The sequence below is a fragment of the Stegastes partitus genome, unplaced genomic scaffold (assembly GCF_000690725.1).
Source record: "Stegastes partitus isolate 25-593 unplaced genomic scaffold, Stegastes_partitus-1.0.2 Scaffold964, whole genome shotgun sequence".
NCBI classification, from domain to species: domain Eukaryota; kingdom Metazoa; phylum Chordata; class Actinopteri; family Pomacentridae; genus Stegastes; species Stegastes partitus.
This window is the reverse complement of record NW_007578695.1, coordinates 120094-138773: the sequence shown is the minus strand read 5'-3', so window position 1 is coordinate 138773 and position 18680 is coordinate 120094. Positions and strand designations below refer to the sequence as shown.

Genomic DNA, 18680 nt, shown 5'->3' with positions numbered 1-18680 from the left:
CAATGTTACCAAATAAATCACACAATGTACAGGTAATTTAGTTAAATCTCTGCAGTTGTGGTCTTGACTGGTAGTGAAATAAAATCCAGAGTTCTCTTTGTCTGCGACCAAAACAATTAAGCATCAGCAAATAAGCAACAGCTGTCAAACTGAAAGTATTACAGCAAACTGTCTGATATGTTGACACACATACAAACCCACATAAACCCACACCCAGTGTACCTGGCACATCTTGGTTTCGGCAGGTGAAGTTTTGGCCACTCCCATTCTGTGCAACATCACCTGAAGCCTCTGTTCAAAACTAGATGTGCTCTCTGATGCATGTTTCTGGAAAACAGCGCAGACATTTAAAACAGCAAATGAGAATGTTCATATGAGAGTTGTATTTTTTTGTTTGTTTTTAATTTGTTGTGCTTGAATTCTTTTTGTTTGTTTTCAGTTAGTATAGTTTTTTTTTCTTGATTATATTATGAGACATATTTGTCAGGGGCAAGAAAGTAGAAGTTTAAAATGCATATTACAATACTTTGTGAAGGCAGTTGTCTCACAGCGATAACAACATCCCAGACTTGAGAAACATTATTCAGTGCATGTTCATTTTTGTGATGACAAATTTAAACCAAAGCAAAGATTCAATCTAAAGACTCTTACTGTATTAAATTTTGGTTATTTTTGTAAGTACACATTTGTGCTTGAGTCAGTTAGTATTAGTTAGTATTGTCAGGGACTCCTCACACCTTCTCCATGAACTGTTTGAACTGCTACCATCAGGCAAATGTTTCTGGAGTATTAAAGGAAGAACCTTCAGAATGATCAACAGCTTCATTCCACAAGCTGTCAGAATGCTGAACTGCTGATCCAGATATGCAAACACTTCTTTATTTAAATTGCTTTAAGTTATTGGATCCTGAAGAAACACTTTTTCATCTTGCCTGTACTACTGTGTATGTACAGCAAAATGACAATAAACTTGATTTAATTTGATTTGATCTATACATTCTGTGTACTCACTACTGCCGAGCATGCGTAATATAGACCCTTGCAAGACATTAACCCACTCGAGGATGCAGAAACTCTAACACTGGCCTTACAAGTGCGAAATCTGCTACCCTGCTTTACATCCATCCTTTATCAATCCATCCATCCAGTGAAGGCAGGGGACAACCCTGGACAGGTCACCAGTCTATCACAGGGCTACATTTAGAGACAGACAACCAAGCACACTCACATTCACACCTACGGACAATTTAGAATCACCAATTAACCTCAGCATGTGTTTGGACTGTGTGGGAGGAAGCTGGAGAACCCGGAGAGAACCCACGCTGCACGGGGAGAACATGCAAACTCCAGGTGTCCCCAGGTGTCCCCACCGGGACGCAAACCGACGACCTTCTTGCTGCGAGGCAACGGTGCTAACCACTGCTCCACCTTGCAGCCCATATTTCAACATGTATTTAAAACATCTAAGAGAAGCCAGTTTCAATGGTCCTGAGACAACTGTTAAAATGAATACTTGTGTTTTTATTCACGTATTCACACACTGCCAGGTAAAGCAAACACTTTCAAAAGAAGAAGGATTGTAGTAGGAGCCCTGGGGTGTCATGTTAGACTGTAACGATACCAAATGGTTTACATTCCTCATGGGTCAGGTAAAGAGGGCTCTGAATTTTGCAGAGGGAGACAAAGAGGTCAGAACTGGCTCTGACCATAGGAGTGTAACTATTGTGGCTACAAATCAGTGCTTCATGTAGATTTGTTCCCATTAAATATTTATTAAATGTATATTTATGTGCAGGAAGTTTTAAATGTTATTGATAGTATATTAATGCAAAATGAACAAACAATCTGCAACAAAAGTGTCTGCGTTAAAAGTAAAAGTGACAGAATGTAAGTGTGACATGACCGTGTTGTTGTTCTGGTGTTATTTGTACAGTGCAAATGTATAATATATGTTTAGTGTGCATTAACAACCACCTTAAACAGAAGCAGGTCAGAAAGCATGGAGGAGTCTTGCTTGAATATGGTGGAACACATTTATAAAACAGGGACAAGGTTCATCACTATTTAAACATTTACAGTACTAGCTGCTTATTTGTTGGTGTTTCATTGCTGTTAAAACAATCGCTTATTTGACCATCTAGCTCTTGTGTGTGAAGTGTATTGTCAGACTGACCTTACTAGGTGTAATATCCTTGTCTTCAGGCTCTAATCCCGTCAGCAGGATGAGACTCTGGCTCTTCCCCTCTCTCAGTGACCTCTTGGTCACTTTCAGTCTCCTTTCTCCATATGGAGTCCCTCCTAACTGCATCTTCTGCTCAGCTAGAGGGGAAGCGACCTCAGGACTGGGGGTCTGACCTTGTAAGACAGGAACTGCGTCTTCATCCAGGTTGGAGAGCATGGCAGTGGTGAGGTCAGTGCTGGTGGTGATGGAGGGATGAGACTGAGCATTTTCACTGGGCGGTGTCGACGTGGTTAATATCTTGATAGATGGCATCTTTTCCCCCGCATTGCCTGCAAGATGGTCGCTGGTGGCAATGGTTCCTTCTGTGGTGGTGGCATCATTAGAAATGTTAGCATCCTCCACTGACCTTCCCCCTCTCTCCTTCTCTCTCTCCTTGTCCCTCTCCCTCTCCCTCTCCCTTTCTTTGGCCTCACGGAGGGGTCGAATGAGGTCTGCAATGGAGGTCCTTTTGACCTTCACCCCCTCTCCTCCTCCTCCCTCTCCCCCGCCTGCCTTGGTGGCACGCCCAGGTCGAGCCCTCTTGAAGGCGAAGAAGTCACCAAACTTTTTCTTGATATTTTTGGTGGGAAATGTGGTGGTGGTGGTGACAGAAGAGGAGGTAGGGGGAGTGGAAGATGTAGGGAGGGGTGGAACGTCATTGGATGCAAAGGATGTGTCAGTGGATGCAATAGAGGGAGAGGTGACAGTGGCAGTGGTGGAGGAGGTGATAATGTCAGACGAAGAGGAAAAGGGGGCAAAGGCTGAGGGGGTGGAGCTTGATGCTGGGGGAGTGGCTTGGGCAGGGTTTGACTCCTCCCACCGGCCTTTTCTGCAGCAGGGAGACAGCAGAAAGAGCAACAGACAAAAAGAGACACTCAATACTACAACTACTGGTACAGAACCCAAGACACATGCTCAGCTCAGGTGCACAAGAATCTTCATGCAAACAGCAGACAGGGTGAAAACATCTCTCAGTGGTTACTACTTTATGCAAAGCCTGGCATGGTAATTTTGTTAAGTCTGACAATCTTCTCGACCTTCAGTCGATCATAGTGCAGACGGAGATAACTATATGTCTATAGACCAAATTACCATGCAATTTAGTCTGGGTAATCATTGTCTCTTATTTGTCTTGGTTACTTGTTAACCTGTTATCGACGTTATCTAGCACAGCTGTAACTGTTTGACCAACAAGCACCTTGGAAACTGTTAGTGTTGACCCAACTTCTTGGTCTAATGAATCTTGTCTGTTGTTCCACTACAAGGCAAAAAAATGTGGGCTCTGCATAAGTGCACTTCCTAATTTAAATACAGACAGCCCTTACATTTACAGACCTCATTCAGGTTATCGAGTAATAAATCCTCCACATTTCAATAATTCATATATGGTGCACACAGGCAATCTAACACCCTGGTCACAGCTTTCACCAGAGCTTTAAGCTAAAATTGTCATAATATACTGCGTTTCTTTGTATCAGCTAGGTTTGGAAGCACGTCTAGGGCAACCTACACTATTGATCTTTAGAGATGTGACCTCTGTAAGCTGCAGTGAGGAGGTGTGTTTGCTCAAAAGCTAGAGGATCGAAGGGGAAAGAGGGGTGTGCAATGTCATGTCTGGATTCTGTTCTGTACTTTCACAGAAGTGAATTGTGGGAAATATATCAGCAATGGTAAAACATACATGGATGTGTTGTTTTCTGTGACTACCTGCTGGGTTTTTGTTGTAAGCTGTCAAAACTGATGCTGTTTTTTTGAGAACAGAGAATAAAGCCATACAGTCGTGTCAAAAAGCAACATGTAAATGGAATAGCTGTTTTTTAAAAAAATATCTAGAAAAGCAAACATTTGATCCTCTTTGAAAACAGTGGATTCAGATAAAGGTACTATACCGGAGCTTTTTCAATAATTCACTACAACAATAAAAAAATCAATTGTCGCAATATATTTCTGTGGAAAAAGAAAGTCCTTTGACCAAACTCTGTTTTATTTTAAACAACTCATAGTACCATATTATCCCAATAAAACACTTTAAAGGTCTGTTTGTGGTTCCAGAGTTTCCAGAAGTAGAATGGGAGGTAGAGCCTTCAGTTATCAGCTCCTCTGTTGTGGAATCAGCTCCCAGTTTGGGTTCTGGAGGCAGACGCCCTCTTTAAAGAATAGGCATAAAACTTTCCTTTTGGTTAAGGCTTAGGGCTTTTTCGAGTGATGTTGAACCATTCAATAATTCAGTTCAATTCAATTTTATTTGTATAGCGTGGTGTCATCACATAGCCATTAGTTATGCTTCATACAGTTAATAGATAGTTTGTTCTCCCAAGTGCAGCTCAAAGAGAGTAACTGTTGTTGTATTTTTTTATCACACTGAGGTCAATCACATCAATCAATCAATCAATCAATCAATCATCATCTATCTATCTATCTATCTATCTATCTATCTATCTATCTATCTATCTATCTATCTATCTATCTATCTATCTATGTATCTATCTATCTATCTATGTATCTATCTATCTATCTATCTATCTATCTATCTATCTATCAGTTGCTTATTCCAAATATTCTTCAGAGTCTTGATTTGAAACTGTAAAGTTCATGTGCTTGAAAGTTAACTGTCTTCATGTGTTTCCTGTACCTTACATGACACAATCTACTACAGAGAAGACGTAACTCTGTTAGAGCTGTTGAAAATAAACAAATACTCAGTCCACATGTGTTTGTGTGGCGGGTTACAGGTGTTATCTTTAAAACAGACTTCAGCTGAGTACGGATGGTGGCTGCAGATACCGAACTTCAACCTAGTTTTATTGTGGTTCAAGTTGTGCCCAGAACAACATTAACTAGCAACAGCTGATATGACTAGCTGCCAGTGACCTTTGTCATTTGAACCAGAAAACGTAACAATCTGTGTTAGCAGGAGCAGCTGGAGCCTGACTGAAAATTACATCAAGTGGGTGGATACATCAGCCACAGCGATGAAGGCAATGGAGCACTGCAAAACAGAAACCAGCTAGGACAGGGGTGTCCAATCCTGGTCCTGGAGGGCCACAGTCCTGCATCAGGCTTCTGCGGAGCTCGATGATGAGCTGATCGTTTGAATCAGGTGTGTTGGAAGAGGGAACATCTAAAACATGCAGGACTGTGGCCTTCCAGGACCAGGATTGGACACCCCTGAGCTAGGAGAAAGACATTCAGTCTTAATAGGCAGGGGATGTGCATTATGTGGTGTGACAGTGAAAGACACAGGGTCTGTTAAGCAATGCAGAAACACTCACAATGCAGTCTCACTTCCAGCTACACGGCTGAAATCATATGCTAATTATATAAAGCTAGACTCTTATTTAGGTAGTAATCAGCAGTTATCACATGAAGTCAGGTTCTGCTTTCTTGAGAATGAAAGAAGAAAACATTTATAAAGATCAGAAGCTCAGTGTGCACTCACCAGTTACAATGAATATCCATTATATATAAGTGTGCCTGGATAAGCAGAGACACCATTCGTGGGATTGGCTGTGAAAAATGTGTCATGAAGGAACCCAAATCGAACTTATTGAGAAGTATGAAACTTTTTCATGATCAGGGATACAATCTGTCCCAGTGGGAGATGTCTGTCTGTGCCTGTTGTGTGTGTTAGAGAGGTTAACATTTTCTGTACTAGAGATTAAATCACAGTTGGTCTGTTCCCAGAGGAAACCGGCTGGTTTCAGTCCACATGTCATACTGGCCCTGATCGCCTAGTATACACAGACTCCATATACAGACTAGTCAAAATGTTCTCAAAGCGTTTCTGACTGACTAGAAGACCAGCATTTGGTAGTTTTACAGTTCCAGGGAGCTTTGGACAAGAAGATGTCGGCATACTAACATAAATAGATAATTAGCTTAGCTTAGCTTTTGTTATGGCGGAAGTGTGGAAAATGTTTGAGACACTCCAGTGATTTAGTACAGAAATTTGGGGGGTTCAAAAGAGACAGATGTTTTTTGTCAAATATTTTTTTTGTTGTTGTTTTTTTTTAAAGAGAGAACAGCTCTCGTGATTTGTAGGTAAGATCCTCTGCTGTGTTGTAGGAAATTATGTAAATGATCAGAGGACATAGATGATGGTATGAATATTCATAACTTGAGAATCAGTATCAGTTTTATTAGTATGTTTACACATACAAGGAATCTGATTCAGCTCCTTTTTTGTTTTATGTGGCTCTCAGTGTACTTACAGTACATATAATTTCAGCAACCATGTTCAGGAAATGCAGTGCAAGAGATCTGGACAGCCCAGTGTCACAATAAAATACGTAATAGCTACACTGGTCCACAGCACAAAATGTATTACTTTCCCAAACCAACCCAAGTGTTCTCCTTTCCTGGCTCATAACAGTTATACTCAACAGTCAGCTATCTAATCCCTTCATAATGGAGCTTTTTTTCACCCTCACACTCTACTCAGGTCTCTGTGCTCTGTGCCTGTGCTGCTAATATTTAGCCTATCTGTGATAATCAGCATTTCACATGTAAAGGAGGACAGTAATTAAATAAAGTTGCACTCAGACAGAGTTTTTAATGGCATGAAGGTGGTGCTCTTTTAACCTGCATCATAGTAAGCCATGCTGCACAACTAACCTGCTCCACAGCTGGTTATGTTCAGAGTTTCTGAATTCAATCAGCTTTAAAAAGTGCAACAATCTCTCCATTTCTTTTTCTGACAATTCCCTAAGAGCAATGCAGATTCTCAACAGATGGGATAAATTACCTATAAGCCTTGTCTTAGCAGTAACCAAACTGTATGCATTGATTACCACGAGAACCAACATGCATTTAGTTGTTAATGCAGAAATTTAAACACGTATCAATACATTTTATTCTTGTTCCTGATTTGTTGCAAAGTCCGTTTTACACTGCAGCTAATAGAACACAGATTAGGAAATCAATTAGTCTATAGGTATTTATCACAGACAATATTCAGTCAGTACCAGTGAGATTCATTTCACTTTGATTTGGCCAAAAGCTAATGCGACTTCTCCATATCCTTCATTATGGGACAGTATCAAAACTACATGCACTTCTTAAGTATCGTGTTTGAAAGTATGAAGTTTAATGTTTCAGAGCTTTGCAGTAAAAAGAAGTTGCTGCATTGTGAGTGGACTGAGCAATAAAATAATATGAATGTACACGAATAACTATTCTTGACCAGATTTCTGCTCTTGTTCCATTTTTGTGACATCATTTTACACGATATTCTTCATGGCTCTCCATTACAACAACCTGTTCTCTTGACTGATTGGGGTCATAGTTTTCATCATCCCAGCTAACACAATGAAATACAGCCCTCAGCAGTTGACAGGCAAAGTCCAACAAGGTCAAATCCAAACAAAACAACAGTCCAACAAACAAACAAGGATTAGCCTAGAAGGTAAAGTCAAACACGTAAGGAATAACACAGTGACATTTGGAGATACAAAGACACAGAGACGAACCAACAAATGGACTAAACACACAAGGGAGACCAGGGCAATGGGATATATGAATCAAATCAGTGCAGAGAAGGAATCACAATGGCAGGAAACATACAAGGCAGGAAGTCAAACAATGACACATAACGGAAAGTGACTCTTTCATAATAAAACATGAAATAAAACCTCTGACCACAACAAATTTAAATAGGACATTGCATTTCTGTAACCACAGTTATAAACAGAAACCATCTGTAAAACACTTATAAATACTGTCTACTGTCATAGTACAGTGTCATTCATTTTATGGTGAGTACTCCTTTTGTGTCTTGATATCATGCAAAGATAAGAATTCAAAACAAGAATAAGTTAAATAAAAGTTTCACCAACAGTAAGACCCATCAGTCATTAAAAAGTCAAAAGGACACTGACATGAATTTTCATGATTTTAAAAATTTAAAATCATTGTTTGGTGAAGTGAGAGATGTTTGTGTTCATGTGTGTTTGTGTTAGTTCAACTTACAGTGCATAGTCAGCGATGATTTTCTTGGTGAAGAACTCCTCTACTCCTTCATCCACTCTGCCCATCACCTCACTAGCCTCATTCTCTACCTTTGACACTGGCTCCTGAAAGAAACACCACAATATGACATACAGTATGCACACTGTACAATGTGTATGCAGGTGTGTCTTGTGCTGAAGAACAAGATCCCACAAAAATCCAATGTGTCTGTATTTGCTTGGACATTTGACAGACAAACTAAAATGTGAGCGTTAAAAACCAGAGCAAAAAGGAGTTTTTGATTCTAACTTGATATTTTAGGAGCAATAGAAATTTGGTATTTTTGTTCACAGATTATTATTATTATTACTATTATTATTAATATTAATATTAATATTAATAACAGTAATACTCATAATAATCATCATAATCATCATAATCATAATTAATATTCCACTATTTTAAACTCATAGCAACTATAAAAGAAAACATTGTGCTTTCATCTTTTTACCAGTGGACCTCTGAAAGGTTTTTCATCCCTCTAAGATGGGAACAGACTTTAAGATTACTGAAAATCAAACAGAGTATACACACCAAACATATGCACCAGAATAGAAGTTTTTCATGGGAACAGTCAGAAAGAAGTGCATATTTAACTAGTGAATAGGAAACACAGGTGAGCTATCCCCACCCCCTCCATGCCCACTCTCACTGCAACCGGTCGAGGCAGATGACCTCCTTCCCTGAGCCTGGTTCTGTCAGAGGTTTTTTTTCCTCCCATTGTGTTTTTTTTTGGTTCCTTCCCAACTGTGCTACACAAATAAAACTGAATGGAACCAAATTGAAAATCTATGGAATATATGACTTTACAATGCAATTTCCAAATCTTACAAGATCAAAAAATCTCTCGTAACTTAAATAAACAGTCTTGATATGATGTGTAAAGTAAATGGTAAATGGATGGCACTCAAAGCACTTCACAATGTTTTCTCATTCACCCATTTATACACACACATTCATACACCAACGGCGACAGAGCTGCCATGCAAGGCACTAGCCTTCCATTGGGAGCAACTTTGGGTTCAGTGTCTTGCCCAAGGACACTTCGACTGTGGAGGGGGCGGGGATCGAAGCGGCAACCTTATGATCAGAGGACAACCGCTCTACCACCTGAGCCACAGCCGCACAAAAAAAAGAAAACATCCAATGAGAGGTAGTTCTGCAGACACCTTATTGCTGAGAGAAGTCAGGGAAGAATGGCCAGAATAGAGGAGGTAACAGAAAGGCTATTGTAATTTACTTAACACGCTTTACAACTGGGAGCAGAGAAGCATCTCAGAATGCACAACATATCCGACCTTAAGGCAGATGGGCTGTAACAGCAGAAAACCACGTCAGGTTCCTCTACTGTGAGCCAACAACAGAAATGTGATGCTGCAGTGGGCACAGACTCACCAAAACTGGACAACTAAAGACTGGAATACCATGGTCTGGTGAATCCCATTTTGTGGAACACTTTGGGCACCTTCATGCTTATTTACATCATACTCAGTGTTGCATCTGACATGTGCATTCCAATATGGCTACAATTTATCAATAAACATCAATCGCTTGGCCCAGACTGGAACAGTCCAGACAGCACAAATATAATTATACAGTCAACATGAAGATATACAGTTGAAACCAGACGTTTACATACACTGTATAAAAAGACAAAACCTTTTCTTTTTCTCATTGTCTGACATTAAATCAGACTAAACTTTTCCTGTTTTAGGTCAGTAAGGATCACCAAAGTTATTTCTATTTGCTAAATGCCAGAATAACGAGAGAGAATTCTTTATTACTTTCTTCAAAGTCAGAAGTTTACATACACTAAGATTACTATGCCTTTAAACTATTTGGGAAAGCCCAGATGATGATGTCATGGCTTTGGAAGCTTTTGATAGGTTAATTGACAACATTTAAGTTAATTGGAGGTACACCTGTGGATGTGTTTTAAGGCACACCTCAAACACTGCTTCCATTTGTGACATCATGGAAAATCTAAAGAAATCAGCCAAGATATCAGGAAGAGATCTGTGGACCTCCACAAGTCTGGTTCATCCTTGGGTACAATATCCAGATTCCTGAAGGTTCCATGTTCATCTGTTCAAACAATTACACACACAAGTATAAACGACATGCCCTGTGGTCTGATGAAACTTAAACTGAACTGTTTGGCCATAATGACCATCATTACATTTGGAGGAAAAAGGGGGAAGCTTGCAAGCCTGAGAACACCATCCCATCTGTGAAGTATGGGGGTGGCAGCATCATGTTGTGGAGGTGTTTTGCTGAAGGAAGGACTGGTGCACTTCACAAAATAGATGGCATCATGAGGAAAGAACATTATGAGGGAATATTGAAGCAACATCTCAAGACATCAGCCAGGACGTTAAAGCTTGGGTGCAAATGGGTCTTCCAGATGGACAGTGACCCTAAGCATACTGCCAGATTAGTTACAAAGAGGTTTCAGGACAACAAAGTCAAAGTTTTGGAGTGGCCATCACAAAGCCCTGATATCAATCCTGTAGACAATTTGTGGGCAGAGCTGAAAAAGTGTGTGGAGCAAGGCGATCAACAAACCTGACTCAGTTCCACCAGTTCTGTCAGGAGGAATGGGCCAGAATTCATCAAACTATTGTGAGAAACTTGTGGAAGGAAACCCAAAACTTTTGACCCACGTCATGTAGTTTAAAGGCAATGCTACCAAATACTAAGGACTACGAAGGACTCCTTTAAACATATTTTAGTCATTGTGGCCAAATAGTCCAATTTTTGTTTTGTGACCTCCAGAAGACCTTTTTTTTTTTGTCCATGTAATCAGCAGCAAATTTCAGTCAGGCTTTCGGGTGCTGCTTCTGTAATGTTTCTGTACTATGATATTAATGTGTCTATACACAAACACCGAGAGATGACTTACTGTTAGCAACCATGCTAATGTTTATTCTGTCTCATACAACACGTCATGCGTACGTCATCAGCTGGCGTTGGCCACTACACCTAAACATGCGCTGGATGTTACATCTCCCTTCTTTTAGAACAAATAACAAGATTGAATGCAGTTATTGTTTAGCTGTGACAATATGAAACAACATATTTCAAAGCAAACATGTAAACAAACCTTTTTATCAAAACCAAATTCAGTCTCAGAGTAAATATGGCCAGATTCTGTAAACAATGTAATATTTTCATCAAAGAAAACACAAAGGCTATCGTACAAAATAAAACAAGTCTTCAGTGGTGTAGCTTAAGCAAAATAGGTTTGATATCTGCTAATCGAACATAACCACATACTGGAACATTATGAGCATGACAAGTCCTAACTGCGCAATACAACCCTTGGTACATTTTTTCATTAAAGAGGTGCACAAAATACAGTTGGTAGATTTGGAATAACTGTTCACAGATCCAGGATTACTCTGGGTTTTACTGCACAGCTTGATCTTGTTGTGAAGCCTCTCTGAAGCCCATTGGGTCTGCGTTGGTGTGTTGTAAAGTTTTGAGTTCAGTGTTCCCAGGTTTTTCTTGGTTGTTGTGTGTTTGTTGTCCAGTGTCACTTTCTTGGGTTTGTGGGAGGTGACGTCTGTTCCGCCTTAATGCCTGACCCTCATCAGCGACAATGTTGTAGGATCTCTGTGTAGCTGCTGGTACAGTGACTGTTGCAGGTTTCCATGTCCCAGTGGGAAGCTGGAAACGGACAGTGATTCCTGATGGCAGTGAAGGCAGCGTTTTGGATTTCCTGTCATAATACAGTTTCTGCCGTCTTTGGTCTGGACTGTGTTGCAGGGAGTGAGTTCTGGCTGCAGCTGTTACCAAGTGGCTGGAAGGATTGAACGTAAGCGCCTACTCATCAGAAGTTGAGCTGGTGACTTCAAACCATCCACCAGTGTGTTTCTGAATTCCAGCAGGCTGAGGTATGGGTTCTCTGAGCACATGTTTATCAGTAAGGGCTTTGGCAGTATGCACTAACTACAGTCTGGGGTATGCCAAACCTAGCGAACATGGCCTTTAGCTTAGTTATGACTGCAGATGATGTCAGGCTAATGATCTTCTCTACCTCAAAATACCTGCTGTAGTAGTCAACTGCTATTATGCTGCTATCACTGTTGTTCCATGTGAACAGGTCTGTAGCGATTACTTGCCAAGGTCCCACAGGGATAGGATGGGGTAGCATTGGCTCTTTTGGGTTTGAGTTATGTCGTTCCTGGCGGGTGCTACGGGATCCAACCAGAGTCTCTATGTTTTTCCCATCCCAGGCCAGAACAAAACATCTCTTGCTCTCTGCTTGGACTTTTCCATCCCTAAATGTCCGGCATGTATGGGTGACAACATGCCAGCCCTAAGTGAGTGTGGTATGATTATTTTTTCTCTCTTTAGCATGATGCCGTTTGCCACAGATAACTCATACCTGTGGCTCCAATACTCACTGGTGGCAGGTGGATATTTTTTGTTTGACTCAGGCCATCCTGATTGGATAACATAGACAGCTGCTCGTCTTGTCCTGTGGCGGCTCTGATTTCTGCCATTTTTCAATCACTCACATTACTGAGCACGGTGTGTATCAGACTGTCCATTCCTTCACACAGTGACTGGTTGTTGCATTCGATTGGTTTTCTGGACAAGGTGTCTGCGACAGGAATTTGTTTTCCTGGCTTATGTGTGATGGTGATGTCATATCTCTGGAGCTGCAGTATTATGTGCTGGAGTCGAGGCGGTGCACCTACAAGGGGCTTGCACATGATCGATTCCAGAGGCTTGTGGTCAGACTCGATGATCACCTGTCTCCCATACAGGTACTGATGGAACCGCTTATACCCGAAGAGCACTGCAAACAGTTCTTTTTCTATCTGGGCATAATTTCTTTCAGTCTCATTCAGAACTTTGGATGCATACGCGACTGGCTTTTCATCCTGAAGCAGGACTGCTCCTAAGTCACATTTGGAGGCGTCGACCTGAAGTTTCACATCCTTGGTGTGGAACTTCAGTAGTGAAGTATACAAGTACAGGGCCTGGCTCCTGTGTCAAAAGGTCCTCCACACATTGGAAAGCAACATCATGATTTGAGTCCCACACAAACTCACTGTTCTCTTTCGATAATTGGCGTAGTGGATCTGTTGCCTCTGAGAGTTGGGGGGCAAATTTGGAGAGGTAAGTGACCATTCTCAATATGGTCTCCAGCTCTGATTTGTTGTGAGGGGGGAGCATTTCTCTATCGCCTTAACCTTGTTAGGGTCAGACCGAATGCCTTCTCGTGTCAGCACATGTCCAAAATAGCTCACCTCAGACATGGAGGTGATGTTTTTGTCCTTGTTCAGCTTGATTCCCTTTTCCCTGGTTCTCTCCAGTGCGGCGCGCAAGTTGTCAATGTGCTCCTCTTCTGTGCAGCCATACACCAGGGTGTTATCCCCAATGGCAGCAATGCCTGGAAGCCCCTCGTATGCTTCATCAACCCTCCTCTGGAATTCATCCTGTGCAGAAATTGTTCCTTGAACCTGTACCTGCCGTGAGTGCTGTTAAAAGTGGTCATGGACATGGACGATTCCTCACTGAGTTTTATCGCCCAGTATCCAGATCTAGCATCTAGTACACTGAAGGACTACACTCCAGTTAGTCTTGGTATGATGTCGTCAAGGGTAGGCAGGGGGTAATGGGGTCTCTGGATGGCTTTGTTTAGTGGGCACACCCTGAGACACACCGTGACTTTGTGCGGCTTGGGTTTTTCCACCACCACTAATGCACTTACCCATTCAGTTGGCTCGGTTACCTTCTGAATAATGTCTGTTTTTTCCATTTCGTCGAGTTCAGTGTTGAGCTGGCTGTGCAGAGCATATGGGATGCAGCGAGGTGGGCACACCATTGGAGTAGCTGAGGGTTTCAGCTGAAGGCTGCATTCCCCTGGAAATAGACCAATGCCCTCAAAAACATCAACAAACTCTTCCAGAATGTTTGTGTGTCTTTTAGGCTGTGCATTGACAACATGTGTAAGTCTGACTATGTCAAGGTCCAAACATGCACGCATACCCAGAACAGGGGGTGTGTTTGCAAGGAATATGTTAAAATCCAGTGAGATTGTCTTCTGTTTGTACCTGCATGTCAGCTTGCAGATCCCCTCTGTTTTTAGTGCATGTCCACCAAATGCTCTGAGCTTGCTGTCTGCTGGGCTTGGAGCTACATTTCCAAATATCTGCTGGAATGTGTTGGCTGGTATCATGTTAGCTTGAGCACCCGTGTCCACTTTAAAGCTCAGCTTGTGCCTCTCTTTGCCTAACTCAACCTCTGCATATGCCTGCTCTTTATCTGAGTTTTCATGATGTGTCGTAATGAATCAACAAGCAGTTCCTCTGACTGCTGCACATCAGTGTCCATGACAACACGTACTTTTCTGGGCTTGTATTTTGTTTGTTTATGTTGCATTGGTGTTTTGTACATCTTAGCAAAGTGATTAGGTTTCTTACACTTGCACTGGCGTCCCCTTGCTGGACAGTCCTTCATGCAGCCTTACTGTCTCCCACATGCTCCACATTCTTTGTCCGGAGTAGTGCTGGTGTCACCGTTGTTGCTGGTTATTTTACATTGACGGTTAGATGAGCCTGATTTGAATGATCCTTTGTGTCAGGTCTGGGTCCTGACAGAGTACCTTCTCACGGACCCATGTTGCAAAGACGATTCTGTCACTAATCATCTCGTTGCTCTTTGTATAATTGCAGTCTTTAACTAGGAGCCTCAACTTTGTCAAGAACTGGTCAAAACTTTCACTGTCTCCCTGTATTTTCTCTTGGAATTTATAGCACGCAAAGATTGAATTTGCTTTCAGCGTTACATATTCCTCGAACCTCTCGAAGTACGTCGACAGTGCCTTCCTTTCATCCGCTGTGAGAGTCCACGTACTCTAGACATCTCTGCCTTTTCCCCCAATCCAAAGAAGTAGATAACTGCATTTTTCTTCCTGGGATTTACTTCACAGCGGGCCGGAAAACATCAGTGCTACGTGCTGGCGGAATTTTCTCCACGAGTCCGGTAAGTTGGACGAATCCCAATCCATTCGCAGTAAAGGCACGCCTGTATTCTCCATCTTCTATTGGCAGGTTGGTGTGGGCACTTTTAGTAACTGCCACCATGTAATGTTTCTGTTCTATGATATTAATGTGTCTATGCACAAACACCAGGGGATGACTTACTGTTAGCAACCATGCTAATGTTTATTCTGCTCAATCATGGACTCACATAACACGTCATGCGTACGTCATCAGCTGGCGTTGGCCACTAGACCTAAACATGTGCTGGATGTTACAGCTTCTAGAGAGAGCGCTTCCTTGGACACTGACAGCTGTGTTCCAGCAGCTTCTAATTTATTACAGTGTAAAAATCAAAACTCATTTGGGGCTTCATCCAGGGGTTGAACCCCACTTTTCCAAGATAAAGTCTGTCCAACCCATTCGCCTTTTGCATTCTGCTCACACCACAGACTTTGTTGCTATTTAAACTTTCTCTTCTGCTCTGGCTAAAAAAACCTGAAATGTCTCCCATCACAGGCTTGATTTTCTAAAGCCTGAACAGAGCCAGGACCAGGTACAGAAGTCTAGTTGTGTCCTTTTGACTACTATACAGGTACAACATGCTTAAAGGTTGAAAGGGAATTTTGTCGTCTTTTGTCAATTAATCTTTCTAATTTTTTTTTTTTAATTTAATTGCTTCTGTATTTAGTATTCCCTGACATGTATAGACAAAATGGTTAACAGATAATCAAGAAATGATAAACAATAAAAAAATACTCACTTTTGGACAAATCAACAAAGTATTTGGACAATTGAATGCAAAGTTTTACATAACACCCTGTATGCATTTGTGGAATCACGTTACGTAACTCCTGTTGATATCCCAATCTGCCATAAAACATTTCTTCTTTATACATGGAATCGTTTCCAGTTCACAAAAGGACAAAAATAGATTAATGTACTGAATTCATCTACAGACACTGGTTCTGTTCAACCAGCAGTTTAGCTTATAATGACAACTTCTGAAAACAGTGACTGTGTGGTACTGATGATGTCAAATAATGAATGAATGAATAAATGAATGAATGAATGAATGAATGGTTTAATAATGCTGTGTGTCGACCTTTAAAGCCTGGCAGATTCAGGCAAACACTACCTTCCTGCTGACCACACCACAAATAAGAAGAAGCACTAACTAACTATGGTAACTGTACGCATCAAGGGATGTTCCTGTGTTGTCGGGGTTGTGGTGCCAGCCATGACAAACCTAGTTTAATTCAAGCTATAAACTAAATCAAAATCGGGTGCCAAATTTAATGCTTGGAATAATATATAACGCTCAGAATGGGAGTTGTTTGTTTGCAAATGCAGTATTTGTCTCCATTTTTTAGCTCTTTGAGTCTTTATCAGCCGATGAAGATAGTGAGCCTCTCTTTCAGTCTTTGCCACCTCCTTTACAGCCACCTGTCTCTGTGTGCTTCATGCCAGCACACAGTTCTCTCTCTCACATAAACACACATTGCACTTGCACATACACTAAGCTGTCTCCACACACCAATCTGAACGCTCATATAATCCTGTTGTGGATGCGGCTGGTCACACAAACAATAAAAAGATCTGATAATTATAATATCTAGAACCGTAGTTATAGTGCCCTCATAAAGTGTGTTAACAACAGAGTGAAATTACATGTAGTCACTATTTTAGGATTTGAAATTTGAGATAAAAACATAAATTAAGACAAAAGTAGAGACTGGCTCTTAGCTTTTCTTTTAAACTATTTACACACACACACACACACACACACACACACATTTTGTCATTTTATACAATGAACCATTTGTCAGGTGTGTAAACTGACAGGTGTAACTCCTTGCCCAGCTGTTTTTTATTCATAGATGAATGTCAAAGTAGATAAAAGTGATAAAGTCTAATAATTGTCTGCATAATGCAATGGCAGCATTAAGTATGCAACTCACTGACATAACCAAGTGTTTCGTAACTAAATGTTTAGGCCTTCAAAGCAGCTGCCTTTAGATGATATTTGATTCAAATCGTCTCCTTTGCAGCAGATAAATAGAGTGGAAGTTTGGCGACGGACTTGATCAGTCTTAGACCTTCCAGTTTCTGTCACTGATTAAAGATAAAAGCTTTGGTGCATGGACAGTGTGTTGGCTCACACAACTGTCCAGGAAAGCAACATTGTTTCACTGCACAAAATTACAAAGTGCTTAACAAGGAAAATCAACGCAAGCTCATGAAAACAACAAAATGAGAGAGAACAAAAAACAAAGCAACGGTAGATCCAAAGATAGACAGATAAATAATTGCATTAAAATTAATTAAAACATACAGACAAATACATACAGTTCTTCTTTTAAAGCATTAACTGAAACTGTATGATGAAGGTCCAAAGTGCAATGAGATGATAATATGTTGTGAATTCGGGCTGTATAAATAAATTCAATTGTTTCTTCTGAGCTCTGTAACCTGAGCAATGTGAATTGAAGGAGTTGACCAGACTATCAACAGCCGTGTGCGCCGAAAGCATTGTAACTGGAACAAAATCTTCAAAAAGATTTCCAAATGAGGGGTGGTTGAGGATACCTGATTAACTTATACATGTGTGTGACTGTGATTCTAAATTAAAAATCAGATTAAACACATTCATGATTGGTAACATGGAACTCCAAGCGTAAAAACAAGGTTCAGATATGACCTCTAACAGGTGTGGGGCCAGATACAGATTAAATAACATTAAAACAGTCAGTAATATCAGTAAAATCAGCAGTGAAGGTGCAGGAGGTGTCATCAACGTGGATATTAAAATCACCATCCATGAAAGCCCCCTCAGACTTTATAACAGAGGATAAAAAATCACCAAGATCAGCTAGAAAGAAACCACTAAAACTGGGAGATCTATGAATTAAAATGCAATAAAATGGAATTAAGAGGCCAACTTTGGTAATCTGTAGTTCAAATGAGGAGAAAATCTCAGTTCTTACAATACAGGTAGAAAAGCAATTTTTAAAAATCACAGCAAGTCCTCTAGCCAGCCCGGGGACCTAGTAGTGCTCATGAATGCACAGCCGACTTAGTTCTACTAATGGACAGTGTTTCATGTCCCTTTGCCAAGAATCAGTCAGAAAGAAAAAAATCCAAGCCCTTGGAGGTTATTACGTCATTTAGTATAAACGTCTCATTATTGAGTGACAAAGCATTAAACAGCACCATCCTAAGGTATCTGCATGTATTTGCTTCACACAGTGGAGGTTCCCACCTAAGGGTCACCTATTTATAATAACTGTTTGGATAGAGGAATGAAGGTGAGGGTGTTACTGCCAGGGTGGAACAGGGAGAGCTGTCGCTGGAGACAGAAGGCTGATTTGCTTTGGTGTGTACAGACTGTACGGCATTCTGCAGGTTAGCTGCGAACACAACCGGCAAAACTGTACTCCAGATTTTTCTCTCAGAAA

The 18680-nt window shown here is 41.0% G+C and overlaps 1 protein-coding gene across 1 annotated transcript in view; it reads right to left on the bottom strand.

The window, feature by feature from the left end:
* The window catches only part of carmil2 (capping protein regulator and myosin 1 linker 2), an 81248-nt gene that overhangs the window by 9838 nt on the left and 52730 nt on the right, over positions 1-18680 (bottom strand). Inside the window, exons 32-34 of the mRNA XM_008294458.1 lie at positions 8189-8292; positions 2174-3050; positions 223-327 (exon numbers count right to left, since the gene is read on the bottom strand). Coding sequence (XP_008292680.1) covers positions 223-327; positions 2174-3050; positions 8189-8292 — 1086 coding nt within the window. The remainder of the gene's footprint in view (positions 1-222; positions 328-2173; positions 3051-8188; positions 8293-18680) is intronic.